Source organism: Phoenix dactylifera, chromosome 10, assembly GCF_051530095.1.
Source record: "Phoenix dactylifera cultivar Ajwa chromosome 10, Ajwa_hap1_PhDact_Kaust_v1.1, whole genome shotgun sequence".
Lineage (NCBI taxonomy): Eukaryota > Viridiplantae > Streptophyta > Magnoliopsida > Arecales > Arecaceae > Phoenix > Phoenix dactylifera.
Genome location: NC_143199.1, coordinates 21,379,585 through 21,393,616, shown reverse-complemented (window position 1 = coordinate 21,393,616; position 14,032 = coordinate 21,379,585). Strand labels below are relative to the sequence as shown.

At 49.5% G+C, this 14,032-nt stretch overlaps 3 protein-coding genes across 3 annotated transcripts in view; 2 read left to right on the top strand and 1 right to left on the bottom strand.

Annotated features, from left to right (window-relative positions):
- The first annotated feature begins 363 nt into the window (after positions 1 to 363).
- LOC148702300 (uncharacterized) overlaps positions 364 to 14,032 on the top strand; it is a 58,549-nt gene continuing 44,880 nt past the window's right edge. The window contains exons 1-2 of the mRNA XM_089925711.1: positions 364 to 943; positions 1,694 to 1,742. The gene's annotated coding sequence lies outside the window, so the exon portion shown is untranslated. The remainder of the gene's footprint in view (positions 944 to 1,693; positions 1,743 to 14,032) is intronic.
- On the top strand, positions 2,697 to 3,041 carry LOC148702304 (uncharacterized). Its single transcript, XM_088705305.1, has one exon. The coding sequence runs from the start codon at positions 2,697 to 2,699 to the stop codon at positions 3,039 to 3,041; it is 345 nt and encodes a 114-aa protein (XP_088561431.1).
- LOC120106841 (uncharacterized) overlaps positions 13,753 to 14,032 on the bottom strand; it is a 7,274-nt gene continuing 6,994 nt past the window's right edge. Inside the window, exon 2 of the mRNA XM_089925805.1 lies at positions 13,753 to 14,032. This exon is cut by the window's right edge and continues 5,116 nt beyond it. The gene's annotated coding sequence lies outside the window, so the exon portion shown is untranslated.

Genomic DNA, 14,032 nt, shown 5'->3' with positions numbered 1-14,032 from the left:
GCAATGCTCCCTCTACTTTTCAGGCCATTATAAATTCCATATTTCGCCCTTCATAAATTTGTGCTAGTCTTTTTTTGATAACATTTTAATCTATAGCCCCAATTGGACCATGCATCTTGAACATGTTCATAAAGCTTTTGATATTTTAAGGCATCACCGATTTTTTATTAAAGTCAGCAAATGTGCTTTTGGTCAACAAGAATTGGAATATTTGGGTCACATTGTTTCTCCTCAAGGAGTGAAGGTGGATCAAGGCCAGATTAAGGCCATGATCAATTCGCTTAGACCTACTAATATTTCAGAATTACATGGTTTCTTAGGTTTCACAGGTTACTACAGAAAATTTGTTCGCAATTATGGGATATTGGCTCGACCTCTCACCAATCTATTGAAGAAGGGAGAATTTGGGTGGACGGGTGAAGCTGAGGCTGCATTTCAGTCCCTCAAATAGGCTATGACTTCCACTCCTACTCTTGCTATGCCTAACTTTAATGAACCCTTTGTTATCGAATCTGATGCTTTAGGGGATGGCATTGGCGCGGAATTAACTCAACAAAGTAGACTGATTGCTTTCATGAGTCGGGCCTTGTGAACTTCTAAGCTGTCTTGTCTTGGTTTACATACGCCAAGGAGATGCTAGCTATTATTGAAGCTGTGAGGACCGGCCCATTTAGCAGCCCATACCCAGTGGGGCCTGTGGGCCAGCCCAATGTAGCCCGCCATTGGGAGGCCGCCACCTCCTCCTTTGGGGAGGTCCTGCTGTCAATAGAGGGGAGGGACAACTCGCTGCTGGGAGGGACAGCTGCCGGCAGCTTGAGCAGTTACCCCCGCTTAAGAGCATTATCCGTAGGACCTCACCATGCCCTTCCTTCTTCCTGAGGGGGAACTCCTTGAACCGGCAACAGAGACATCAGAGCAGGGGGCGTTGCAGCCACTTCCTAGGGTAAGTCCTTCTACCTTATGATAACGGGATAAAATAAAAGGAAACGAAGAAGAAGAAGAGGAAAGGAAGGGAGACGGAAGAAAGAAACAAAAGAAGAAAGAAAGAACAAGAGAGGAAGAGGGGACTCACCGTTCGTCGTCGGCCGCGAGCACCGCCGGCACGAGCGTCGACTGTAAGGGCTCGACCGGGGATGCCGCAGGGCTCGACCGCGGGCACCGGCCGCAGGCGCAGCCGAGGGCATCACGGGCCTGGCCGTGGACACCGCCGGTCGTGGCCTGGCCCCTTTCCGCTCGCCGTCCTCCCTTCCTCGGAGAAGAGAGGTAGAGAAAGGGTGAAGAGAAGAGGGGGAAGGTGAGAGGAAGAAGAGAAGAAGAAAGAAGGGAGAAGAAGCTTCGGCCGAGGACGCCGCGAGCTCGGCCGCAGGCGCCGCCGACCGTAGCCCGACCTCTCCCGAGCTCGCTTTCCTCACTTCGCGGGAGAAGAAAGGGGGAAGGAAAAGAGGGATCGGGAGAAGGAAGGAAAGAGATAAAGGGAAGGGAAGCTTCGGGAAGGAGAAGAAAAGAAGAAAAAGAAAAGAGAAAGAAAGGAGAAGGAAAAGAAAAAAAAAGAAAGGAAAAATAAAAATAAAAATAAATAGGGAATAAGTGGATTTTAGTTCAATTACCTGGTTGGGACTCAAGATCTTTTTAAGTTTAATTCGGGGTTTTAAATTGATGAATACTGAAAAATATATTTTGAACTGTTTAATAGGTATAGAGAATTTGCCAGGACAAGATTTAAGTTCCGAGAGCGAACCAAGGTAAGTGACCCTCCACAAATCTTATTGATTGTAAATTACTATTTAAGTTATAAGTATGAAATGATGAAATAATATTTGATATGGTGTATTCTCAAAATTAGGATCAAGCATATGATTGTATATGATTCATGAATTTGATTAAATAGTATTTCTTCATGAATATATGATTGGGTATAAATTATGATTATGATATATTGCATGAAAATGATATTTGAAGCATGATCATGAGGCTCGTTCCAGAGCCTGGGTATATGAGGCGGGTGTTTCTAAATCCTGCAGATGCATTTTGGGGAGAAGCAAAATCAGTGAGGGGTTAAGTGCGGTGCATGCGCGCACGTACGGACCCCGGAACCGGCCAACATCTGGCAGGGGAGCCCCGTATTCTCCCTCATGTGGGCCCGATGGTCACGTGCCCCGCGCAGGCGGGCCGTGACATTTATGAATTTGCTTGGCCAGAGCATACATTGTTTTACGACGGGTTTTTGAATATATCCTTTATGAAATGTTTTATTTTGCTATGGCTGCTATCTCTTTTAAATGATGCTAATCGTATGAATTCTTATGCTTGATCGGTAAGATAGTACATGGTCACTTACTGAGCCACATAGCTCATATATATCCCCTGTTGTTTTTCTTTCAAATATATAAGGTGCTAGGAGCAGAGAGCCAGAAGACTTTTGGGTGGGGAAATTCATTTTGGATGTACAAATTTAGAGCTCTTTACTGCTCCATTTTGGAGAAATACTTTATGAATGAAATGACTCTTTTGTTTATGAATTATCAGTAATAAGGCTTCGTGTTATTGTGGGCAGTAGCTTGCAGTAGCACGGCCGTGTCGTGGACCCGATCCGGGGCGTGACAGAAGCAATACGAACTTGGCGTCCATACTTACTGGGTTGGAAATTCTACATTCAAACGGACCAATGCAACCTCAAATATCTGCTGGAGCAACGCATGGTCATGCCAGAACAACAGAAGTGGGTGGCAAAGCTACTGGGTTATGACTATGAAATACTTTACTGGTCGGGCCGTGACAATAATGCAGCTGATGCACTCTCAAGGGTAGCAGGAAGCCCAACTCTTGATGCTTTGTCTATTTTGCAGGCCCATTTATGGGAGGAAATAAAAGCCACAGTTATTGGCAATCCTTATATGGACAAAATCGGCAAGTTAGCTACTAAAAACCCAAGAGCACCTTACACATGGAGGAATGGATTGGTCTTTTATAAAAATAGAGCAGTGGTGTCCCCAAACTCTCCCATGGTCAAGCAGCTTCTGCGAGAATTCCATGACTCTTAGATTGGTGGCCATTCGGGAGTGTTGCGAACGTTTAAATGAATTACCCAGCAATTTTATTGGCCAATCATGTATCAAGTGGTTCAAGAATATGTCTCTTCCTATGATATTTGCCAACGGGCTAAGGCGGAAACTCTATCACCGGAGGGCCTCCTCCAACCACTACCCATTCTATGTCAGGTATGGGATGATATAACAATGGATTTTATCAAAGGATTTCCCCGCTCCAACGGCAAGGATACCATCTTGGTTGTGGTAGATCGCCTCAGTAAATCTGCGTATTTTCTTGCTTTGGCTCATCCATTTACAGCTAAGATGGTGGCGGAAAAATTCGTGGAAGGCATGATTAACCTTCACGGCATGCCCAGGTCCACTATCAGTGATCGGGACCCTATTTTTATCAGCAATTTCTGGCGTGAGTTTTTCAAATTGTCGGGCACATGGCTGAAAATGAGCTCCGCTCGCCACCCGCAGATGGACGGCCAATCGGAAGTAGTTAACAGATGTGTAGAACAGTATCTCCATTGTTTATTCCACCAACAACCGCGTAAATGGAGTTCTCTTCTTCCGTGGGCTGAATTCTGGTACAATACAGCTTATCACACATCCACGAGAATGACGCCCTTCCAAGCTTTGTATGGGCAGCTGCCTCCCACAATTCCACATTACCAGATGGAAAACTCTCCAGTCAATGAGGTGGACTAGAACCTTGCTTCCAGAGATGCTTTACTACGTTAGTTGAAGAAAAATTTGCATGCAACTAGCAACCGAATGAAGCAGGTTGCTGATTCTAATCGGCGAGACATCGAGTTCCAAGAAGGAGATTTGGTTTTTCTGAAGCTCCATCCGTACAGGCAACAAACAATTTTTAAGCAGGCATTCCAGAAATTGGCTAGCCGATTTTATGGGCCCTATTTGATTGAGAAGCGGGTGGGCAAGGTGGCGTATAGACTTCAGCTTCCGAAGGGTTCTCGAATCCATCTCGTTTTTCACATCTCCTTAAGAAGAAGTTGGGAGAAGGAAGTGCGACCATTAATGACTTGCCACCTGTTACTGATGAAGGAGAATTTGTTATGGAGCCGGAAACTATACTAGACAGCCGCTGGGTAAAGAAGGGATCAAAGTTTATTGAGGAGAGTTTGGTTAAATGGCAAAGACTTCCTGCAGAAGATGCTACGTGAGAGAACACTAAAGAATTGCGGGACAAGTTTCAGGCCATGGACCTTGAGGACAAGGATCAAGTGAAAGAGAGGGGTATTGATAGGCCATGGCGAACTCCATTTACGCAACTGTTGGTGGACTAAACAACGGAAATACTGTTCCACATATCTGTTAACTCCTTCCGATTGGCCGTCCGTTTGCGGGTGGTGAGCGGAGCTCATTTTCAGCTGTGTGCCCGATAATTTGAAAAACTCACGCTAGAAATTGCTGACAGCAAAATAATAGCTAACAATTGCTAAATAGACACTTGACCTATCCCCCTGCATGTGACCGTTAGCCAATAGACTAGACCAAGTCTTCCAACAAACCCGCAACTGAATTGGACCAAATGCTCACGGCTCCATGCTTGCATGCTCTTCCTTTCACCCCACATACTTCGGGTGAGAATGAACCACAATTTGTTGGATAAAAATATACCTTAAAATATCGAAAGTTTTATGAACATGTTCAAGATGCATGGTCCAATTGGGGCTATAAATTAAAATGTCATTAAAAAACACTAGCACAAATTTACGAAGATAAGGGCAAAATATAGAATTCATAATGGCCTAAAAAGTAGAAGGAGCATTGCAAAGGCCAAAGGGCATAACTAAATACTCATAATGACCATTGTGAGTACAAAAAGAAATTTTAGGAATATCTGGTGGGTGTACTCGTACCTAATGGTAACCGACCCTTAAGTCTAATTTTGTAAAGTAAGATGCCCCATGAAGTTCATCTAGCATGTCATCTACTATGGGAATGGGGAACCGATTGTTGGAGGAAAAAATATAAGTCGTCACGACTGCGTGAACGTCCGACCAGACCCTCCGACCTGGAGGCGCCCGAGCAGACCCTCCGACCTGGAGGCGCCGAGCAGACCCTCTGACCTGGAAGCGCCCGAGCAGCCCTACGGACCCAAAGACGCCCGACTCACGCGCTGCGGGGTTGGAGGCGCCCGAGCAGACCCTCCAACCTGGAGGCGCCGAGCAGACCCTCCAACCTGGAAGCGCCCGAGCAGCCCTACGGACCCAAAGACGCCCGACTCACGCGCTGTGGTCACATTCCCCCGCAGCGCGACCGAAAAACCACGCCTTGCCTTCGTCAACAATCAAAGCATATGGCTCCTGCAGACGTTCAGTTTACTCAACAATCAAAGCGTATGGCTCCTGCAGGCACTCAATTTACGCAACAATTAAGGCGTATGGCTTCTGCTGTCTACGGACATCAAGCCCCTTACGGCAAACCTGCTCGGCTACGAATGATGGCATGACTCCATGATGATTTGGAAGCTTCGGCCTGATTTTCTGCAGTAACAGCATTAATTCACACGATCGAGCATTAATTTCTACTGCATGCCCAATCGTACGACAACTCATTCGGCCCGTCATATCACAGGTAACCTAGCCCCCCTCTATAAAAGGGAAATTTCTCCATTTTAGAGAGGGGAAAAGATGAAAACTCCGAATATTCACTACTCCCATTCATACACTTGCCCCCTCTGACTTAAGCATCGGAGGGCCGGCGCCGGAAACCCCGGCCACCGGCTTTTTGCAGGTTTTCCGAAGGACGTCGCGTGCCAGCCGGACCGCCGTTCGTCGATTCTCGCCGGAGCTCCTCCCTCCTCAGCCGACGGTCGCCCCCGGGTCCAAATTCCAGCAACAGTTGGCGCTAGAGGAAGGGACTGAGTCGTGGCTATGAAGATGAGAAGCAAGGGAGCTTCTAATGTCTCCCCATGTCTTCCACCTAGTTCTGGACACTCTGTCCAGAACTCGCCACCTCCGGCCGATCCGACTCCTCAAGTTCGGCCGGAGCAGTTTGATGCCCTGGTGCAGCAGGTTCAGGCTTTGGCCGCAGCTGGCTAAGGCCTGCAACCGAAGGGCGTCCCACCGGCGCCGTCTCCTCAGGCCTCAGTCCAACCAGTGCCTCTTTCGGGTGGACCGGCGCCCCAGGGCCGAAATCTCCACACCTCCTCAAAGGCTGATGGTGAGGAGCGATGCCGCTGTCAAGGTTCAGCCCGAGCATCCCCTTGGATAGATCCCCTAGCAAGGGGTCCAGACGACTGGCCACCACCGTCAGAGGTCGAGTCGGTCCTAGGGCAACCTGAGCCTGAACGGACCACTGTGGCGATTCTCCAGAGTAACGAACTCGACAAGAAAGTCGAGAAGTTGGAGCGCCAGATTGAAGCGCTCCACGGCAAGATGTGAGGGCGACTTCGAGTTTACCACGAAGTCCCCTTTCTCCCAACAAATCGAGGATGAGCCGGTCCCGCCGAGGTTCAAGATGCCCCAGGTGGAGCCCTACAACGGCATGACCGACCCCCTCGATCACTTGAAGAGTTATCGGGCCTTGATGTCACTGCAAGGATCCTCGGAGGCCATGCTTTGCAAGGCCTTTCCAGCAACGCTTCGAGGAGCAGCTCGGCTTTGGTTCACCGGGCTGAAACCCAGCACAGTCTCCTCTTTTGAGCAGCTCGGCAGGCAGTTCGCCACCAACTTTGCCGCCAGCCGACTCGAGCGGCAGACTTCAGACTCCCTCCTTGACATAAAGCAAAGGGAGGGAGAGTCGCTCAGGGAATATCTGGACCGTTTCACTGCCGCAACTTGGAAGATTCGCGAGCTTGACCAGTCAATAGCCATATCGGCACTCAAGACTGGAGCTCAGTCTTATAGATTTCTCTTCTTCCTCGAGAAGAATTTTTCTGCTGACTTCACCGAGATGCTGGTCCGGGTGCGGAAGTACGCAAAAGCCGAGGAAGCCGTTGCTTCTAGACGGGGTGGGGCTGAGCAGATTTTCAAGAAGCAAAAGAGGCGCCACGAGGAGCGCGGCCGTCCCAGGAGCCCGTCTCCGCACCGAGCTAAGAACTCGCCTCGTCTGAAGAGTCCACCCCAACTGCGGGGACCGCTCCAACCAAGGTCCCCGCCTCGTCCGAGATCTCCACCGCGACCCCGTATACCTAACGGGAGGTACGAAAATTACACTTCCCTGAACGCTCGGACTGAGATCCTCATGGAGATCGAGGGTCGGAATTATTTCCGGCCTTCGACCCCGATGCAGGATCCCGGAGCCTAGCGAACTCCCAAGAAATACTGCCGCTTCCACCGGGACCACGGCCATGATATAGAGGACTGCTTTCAGCTCCAAGACGAGATCGAGGAACTCATCCGCCGAGGGGTGCTCAACCGGTTTGTGCGGAACCGGCGTGAAGAAAAATCGCACAGCCCGAAGATCCAAATGCCAACAGATCCATCGCCGGCACCATTAACACCATTCGAGACGGAACCTCGGCCGGAGGAGCTGCAAGGAAAAGAGCCACCTTGAAGCGCCTGCGCACCTCCGAAACCATCTCGTTCTCGGGTGAGGACCTGGAGGGAGTTGAAACTTCCCACGATGATGCTGTGGTCATCTCTATGGTTGTAAACAAAATTTGATGTAAAACGCATCCTAGTGGATAATAGAAGTTCGGCGAATGTTTTGTACTTTGATGCCTATTCTAGAATGGGGATGACAGAAAAGCAGTTATGAAGGATGAACGCCCCACTGGTCGGATTTACTGGGAACTCGGTCCCAGTGGAGGGCGAGGTTGATCTCTTAGTTACAGTCGGGTTCGCCCCCCCGAGAAAGTACCGTGAGGATGGGTTTCCTCGTGGTGCGTTTGCCCTCGGCCTACAACGCCATCCTTGGACGACCAGGGCTCAACGCCCTCCGGGCTGTGGTCTCGACCTGCCACCTACTTATGCAGTTCCCCACCTGCCAAGGAGTCGGCGAAGTCCGTGGGGACCAGGCGGTAGCAAGGCGATACTACATGGCGACCCACGAGGCAAAGCAACCGGCCAAGATGTCAACTTCGACGCCAGATGACAAGCTCTCGGCTGAAACTTTAGAGACACGGGTTGGCCCTCAGAAGAAGCGGGTAGAGCCTGGTGAGCTACTCGCCCAAATTTTCTTACGAGAAAATTGCCCTGAGCTAACCGTGCAGGTCGGCTCCGGCCTTGATGCCCGCGAGAGGGATCGCCTTATCAACTTCCTACGGGCCAACATGAACATCTTCGCCTGGTCGTCCGCCGACATGCCGGGAATAGATCCGGAGGTCGCGGTCCACCGACTCCAAGTAAAGCCAACCTGTAAGCCCGTGCGACAAAAGAAGCAAAGTGCCGCTCCAGAACGACAACGAGCAGCGGCCGAGGAAGTCGACAAACTCCTCAAAACCGGCTTCATCCGGAAGATATCCTATCCGGAGTGGCTCGCTAATGTGGTCCTCGTCAGAAAAGCTAGCGGGAAATGGCGCATGTATGTGGACTACACCGACCTGAACAAGGCCTGCCCGAAGGACAGCTTTCCACTTCCCAGCATCGACCAGCTCGTAGACTCCACCTCGGGACATGAGTTGCTGACATTCATGGACGCCTTCTTAGGGTACAACCAGATCCGAATGGCGTCGGAGGATGAAGAAAAAATGGCCTTCATTACTGACGGGGGCACCTATTGCTACAAAGTGATGTCTTTCGGCTTAAAGAATGCTGGAGCAACTTATCAAAGGCTGGTCAGCCAAATCTTCTAAGACCAAATAGGCCAAAACATGGAGGTCTATGTCGATGACATGTTGGTGAAGAGCCGAATGGCGAAGGATCATGTGGCTGACCTCGACGAAGCATTCTCCACGCTTCGAAAGTACCGGATAAAGCTCAATCCTACAAAATGTGTATTCGGAGTCACCTCGGGCAAGTTCCTTGGCTTCGTGATCACCCAACGGGGAATTGAAGTCAATTTCGAGAAGATCCGAGCGCTCCAAGAGATGGTGCCTCCGAGGACAGTTAAAGAGGTACAGTGGCTCACGGGACGAGTCGCAGCTCTCGGAAGATTTGTTTTCCGATCTGCCGAGCGCTGTCTTCCATTCTTCGTAGCTCTCAAAAGGCCGAAGAACTTTTTGTGGTCAGCAGAATGCCAGCAAGCCTTTGAAGAGCTTAAGCATCTTCTCGCCTCTCCTCCATTGCTCACGAAGTCTCAGCAGGGTGAGCCCCTTTATTTGTACTTGGCTGTTTCCTCAGCTGCAGTGAGCTCGGTCCTTGTCCGAGAAGAGAACAAGCTTCAAAAGCCAGTGTACTACACCAACCGGGTCCTGAGGGATGCCGAGACCCGATATTCAAAGCTGGAAAAGACAATTTTTGCCCTGGTCGTTTCGGCTCGAAGGCTCCGGCCCTACTTCCAAGCCCACATGGTGGCCGTGTTGACCGACCAGCCGATGAAGCAAATCCTGCAACGATCAGATCGTGCTGGAAGAATTACAAAGTGGGCCATCGAGCTCGGGGAGTTCAACCTCGAGTACCGACCCAGACCGGCGATCAAGGCGCAGGCACTCGCCGACTTTATAGTCGAGTGCTCTGTGCCAGACGAGGCCGAGCTCGAGCCTGCACCAACGGAGCAGACCCCGAGGCCGACGTGGACTCTACACGTCGATGGTTCCTCGAACTCGGGGGATAGTGGAGCGGGCCTCATCCTCACCAGTCCGGATGGAGTGGTTGCCGAGCAGGCTTTACGCCTCGAGTTTCCCACCTCTAACAATGTGGCGGAATACGAGGCACTCATCGCCGGGCTCAAGTTGGGAAGGGAGCTGGAAGTGAAGGACCTAAGGGTCTTCAGCGACTTCCAGCTGGTTGTGAACCAAATCTTGGGTGACTTTGAAGCCAGAGAGCCCGCGATGCAGGAGTATCTCCGAAAAGTGCGGGATCTCACCTCGACTCTGAGCTTTTTCCACATCCAACACATTGCTAGGTCGGAGAACCTCAGAGCAGATCAACTATCAAAGTTGGCGTCCTCTTGCATGAGCGAGCTTTCCAAAGCAGCAGCACTGAAGTATCTTCAGATGCGTCGCATGAAGGAACCCGAGCCGGCCCTTTGCATCGAGGTTGAGCCAAGTTGGATGGACGAGCTCGTCAGCTACCTGCAGGATGACATCCTCCTCGTAGCGCCTCCTCGACTAAGGTCGAGATGCTCCGAGTGTCGACAGTGCGTGCCCAGACCCCTCGACACTTCGGAAAGACGGGGTAGTACCTTCGCGGTCCTCTGTGGCGCTCAACACCAACAACGGGGTAGTACCTTTGCGGTCCTCCGTGGCGCCTCCTCGACTAAGGTCGAGATGCCCCGATGAGTCGACAGTGAGGCCGAAAATGTTCGCGATTGACAACAAAGCGCCTCCAAAATATTCGTGGATGACCACAAAGCAATGCCCACACGGATCTCCAATGGCAACTTTCTCCTAATCTGCCGGCATCCCTAAAGAGCGGACCTCGAGCAAAAGAGCGTCCTCAAAAGCTAGCCGAGGAGCAAAACTGCCGACCTTGGCGTGGGACGCTCGACTCCGACAGTACAGAAGGTACACCTTACAGTTTCATTACATTTATTCATTAATATTGCCAGCAATTCCCCGATTAAGCTCAGGACTTACCTCGACCAAGATCGAGACGATTCTCTAAACCAATTGCAAGCCTGGGTCCATACGCTAGGTACACCTCCCCTATTGCTCGTTAGCAGCAAATATATCCTGGTCGAGCTCAGAAGTACCGAGCCACCACGATTTTGATTCTGTTGGCATCTCGGCCAAGTCCGGGATCAGCTGCCGTAAAGGCCCCGATTGTGACGCGACTTCGATCCGGGATCTCCCCGGAGGCCGACCCCAACACTTTTTGTTGGCCAACGCCCGAAAAGCTAAGTTCGGGAACTTAGTTAAAATCGCCTAAGGGACGAATTCGAAAGCTCGATAAAATTTCCTCAGAATTTGAGGTTCGGGCTCAACATACGCACCAAGCCTAGGGGCCCGGCATGGTTCAGGTTCGAGCTCAAAAGCCTAGAGCTTGGAACCGCGTTTGGCGTACTTGATCTGAATCGAGGCCTAGAAAATCCAGGTCCATAAACCTGGCCAAGCTCGAAGACTTAGAGAAATTCGTCGACAAAGATCTGACTTGATGAGTGCGGAGAAAACCTAAGCCCACGAAGCCTAAGTTTACAAGTTCGGCCGAGCTCAAGGACTTGGTTTTCCTGTGGCTCGAGCCTGTCACCTAAGACATCGCCCTAGCAAATATTCTCCGCGACTGAGCCTAAGTCTAAGGACTTAGCCAAGCTCAAGCACTTGGAAAGATTTATCGAGAAAAGTTCTACGTTGAAAGGAAGAGTTTCATTTAAAAGAAAAGCCCGAAGGCTAAGTACAAAACTGAGGTTCGACCATACAATAGGCATAAAGGTCGACCTCCGTTACAAAAAAAGAGAGAAGAGAAAAGAAGAATACAAGAGGAAAATCTCAAGGGACGGGCGCGTTGGTGTCCGCAGCCAGAATCTCGCCGGGCTCAACCTCGACGACTTCGGCAACTGCCGGACCTCCTTCGGCAGTGGTCGATTCTCCCGCGGCGAGGGCAGTCTCGGAAGTTGCCGCCGGAGCTTCGAGAACGACCTGGGCAGCCTCTTCGGGAGCGGCCTCCCGAGCAGTTTCTCCGATCGCCTCGGCCGATTCCGCTTCGGAGCCTTCGACTCCTGCTCCCGGCTGGAGCAGGTTAAGGTCAAAGTCGGGGCAGAGCCGCCTCACTTGATTACGGAAGTCGTTGAAGCCCTGGATGAGCCCGTTCACGGCTTCCTCTTCAAGCAGGTCCTCGAACTCTTCCGATTCACGGAAGAGCTGGACGGCGTTTTGGGCCTGCTCCCGGGCTTCCTTTTCCTGAGCTTCAAGTTGCTCGGTCTTCTGCTTCATCCTCTTTATTTCCTGCTCGCGGATGGCGTGCAAGGACTGCGCCTCGGCCAGGCGAGCCTCGGCGGACCGCACCTCTGACCTGGTTAGAGCGTGAGCGGCCCTCTCCTCTTCTAGCTCCCCAGATAGAAGCTTGACTTCGTCCTCGCCGGCCCCCACTCTGAGTAAAAGCTCCTTTTTCTAGAGCTCGACCTCCACAAGCTTCTTCTTAGCCTCGTCTTGAGCTCGTGAACACCGACGAGCTCGGTCCTTGTAGTCTGCGCCGATTGAGATCAGCGTATCGATCTCGTGGAGGTGCTGTAAGCAAGGCAGAGGAAAAATTAGGCCAAGGATAAAATTAGAGCATGAAAACTAAGAGCGCAAAAGCTAAAATAAAAAGCAAATAAAATAAGCTTACCCGAACAGCGGAGCGGCGAGTAGACTCCAAAAAGTTGTTCAGGCTCATGGCCTGAATTTTCTTTCTGTCGGCCGAGAGCAGCGCGACGCGGAAAATCTGCCACACCGTCTCGGCATTCTTGAGGGCTGAATCGCCCTCGTACACTTCCCATTCCGGGATGTGGGGCCGCCTTCCTTGTTGGCCCTCGCCCTCCGGTGGACCGGGGAGGCGGGGCCTTGTCACCTTTGGTGAAGGCGACCTCACGGCCTGATGTGCTGTCGCAGGCAACCAAAAATAAAACCTATACTCCTAAAAATATATATGTAGTAGTGCGAGTAAGGATCGTTCCCACGAAGAGTATCTAGCCTAGTTTTATGCAACTTGAACAAGGACGGAGGGGGGGGTTTGAGTATAACGAAAATAATAAAACAACTAAAGAAGAATTCAGATTTAAGTATTGAAATCAATCAAAAGAACAAATCTTGGTCTAAGTCAACATCCACCATCGGAATTTTACAACTGATCATTGATGCAAAGATATCAATTTGCACTTTGAATGTCCACCGATAGAAATATTTTTCTATCTCTTCTTAGTTGTAGTTAATTAAAAACAAGCGATCTAATTAACCCTAACTACTAAACAACCCAAGACAAGCGCTAAAGGTTTAATCTAGTAGCAGCCTTAAGAATTAGAGAGATCGATGAAACTAAACAACACAAACACAAGCGGTTGCATTTGATTTAGACGAGTATTCTTCCTAAGATCTGAAATTTCTGACGCAGCAAATTATTAGATCTTAGTTGCTTCACAGATTAGAGGGATCAAACAATTACGGATTTGATATCTAACCTAGCAATAGATTGCAACGAATAATAAACTAGTAGGCCTCCTAGTAATTAAACGAAAACAATCATGAAAATATGCACAGAAGGACATTCGACATCAAAGCATGAATTGAACAATGAAAACAAATTCAGATCTCACAGTTTTATTGATTCCGAGGCTTCTGTTTCCTTAGACCAATAAAAGCTTTAGCCACGCAGAGCCATGGATGCAAACTTCCAAGGAGAAAAGAGGAAGAGGAGTCCTCCAAGAGAAAAGAGAAAGAGCCCCCTTTTCAGCCCCCTTTCTTTCCCTTTTATCCCTTCCAAAAAAATCTCCTAACAAATATTCAAATCTGACTAATTACGAAAAATAAAATAAAGTCCTAATATAACTGGGAAAGTGGTGTTTCCAGCTAGGATTTTCGTGCATCAAATCTGGAAACTTCTGAAAATTGACCGAGTCAAATCCACGTATTGCAGGCTAAGGACGTGCAGCAACTTCGAGATCAATTTTGACCTTGATAAAGTCAGTATCTATCAAAACTCAAAACATGAAAGTTGTAGAGCGTGTTCTTGGCTTTCCACAGCATCTTGAATCATCTCAATCAGAGCTCGGATGAAAAAGTTATGCTTAAATTACGAAGCAATATCGAAACTGTCCAAAATCATCCAATTAGCTTCGTTTTGTACTTAACGCTTCCATTTGCATCCTAAATCAAAATATAAGAATAATGAGTACATTTAGGCACAAAATAAGTATAAAAGACTAAACATTAAGAAAGAAAAATATGACATTTTGCATTCTCATCAAATTTCCCCACACTTAACTTTTGCTCGTCCTCGGGCAAAACTCAAATT

What these genes read in the sequence shown, in the direction of transcription:
- LOC148702304 (XM_088705305.1), top strand. Translation starts at nt 2,697, where the DNA reads ATGGTCATGCCAGAACAACAGAAGTGGGTGGCAAAGCTACTGGGTTAT.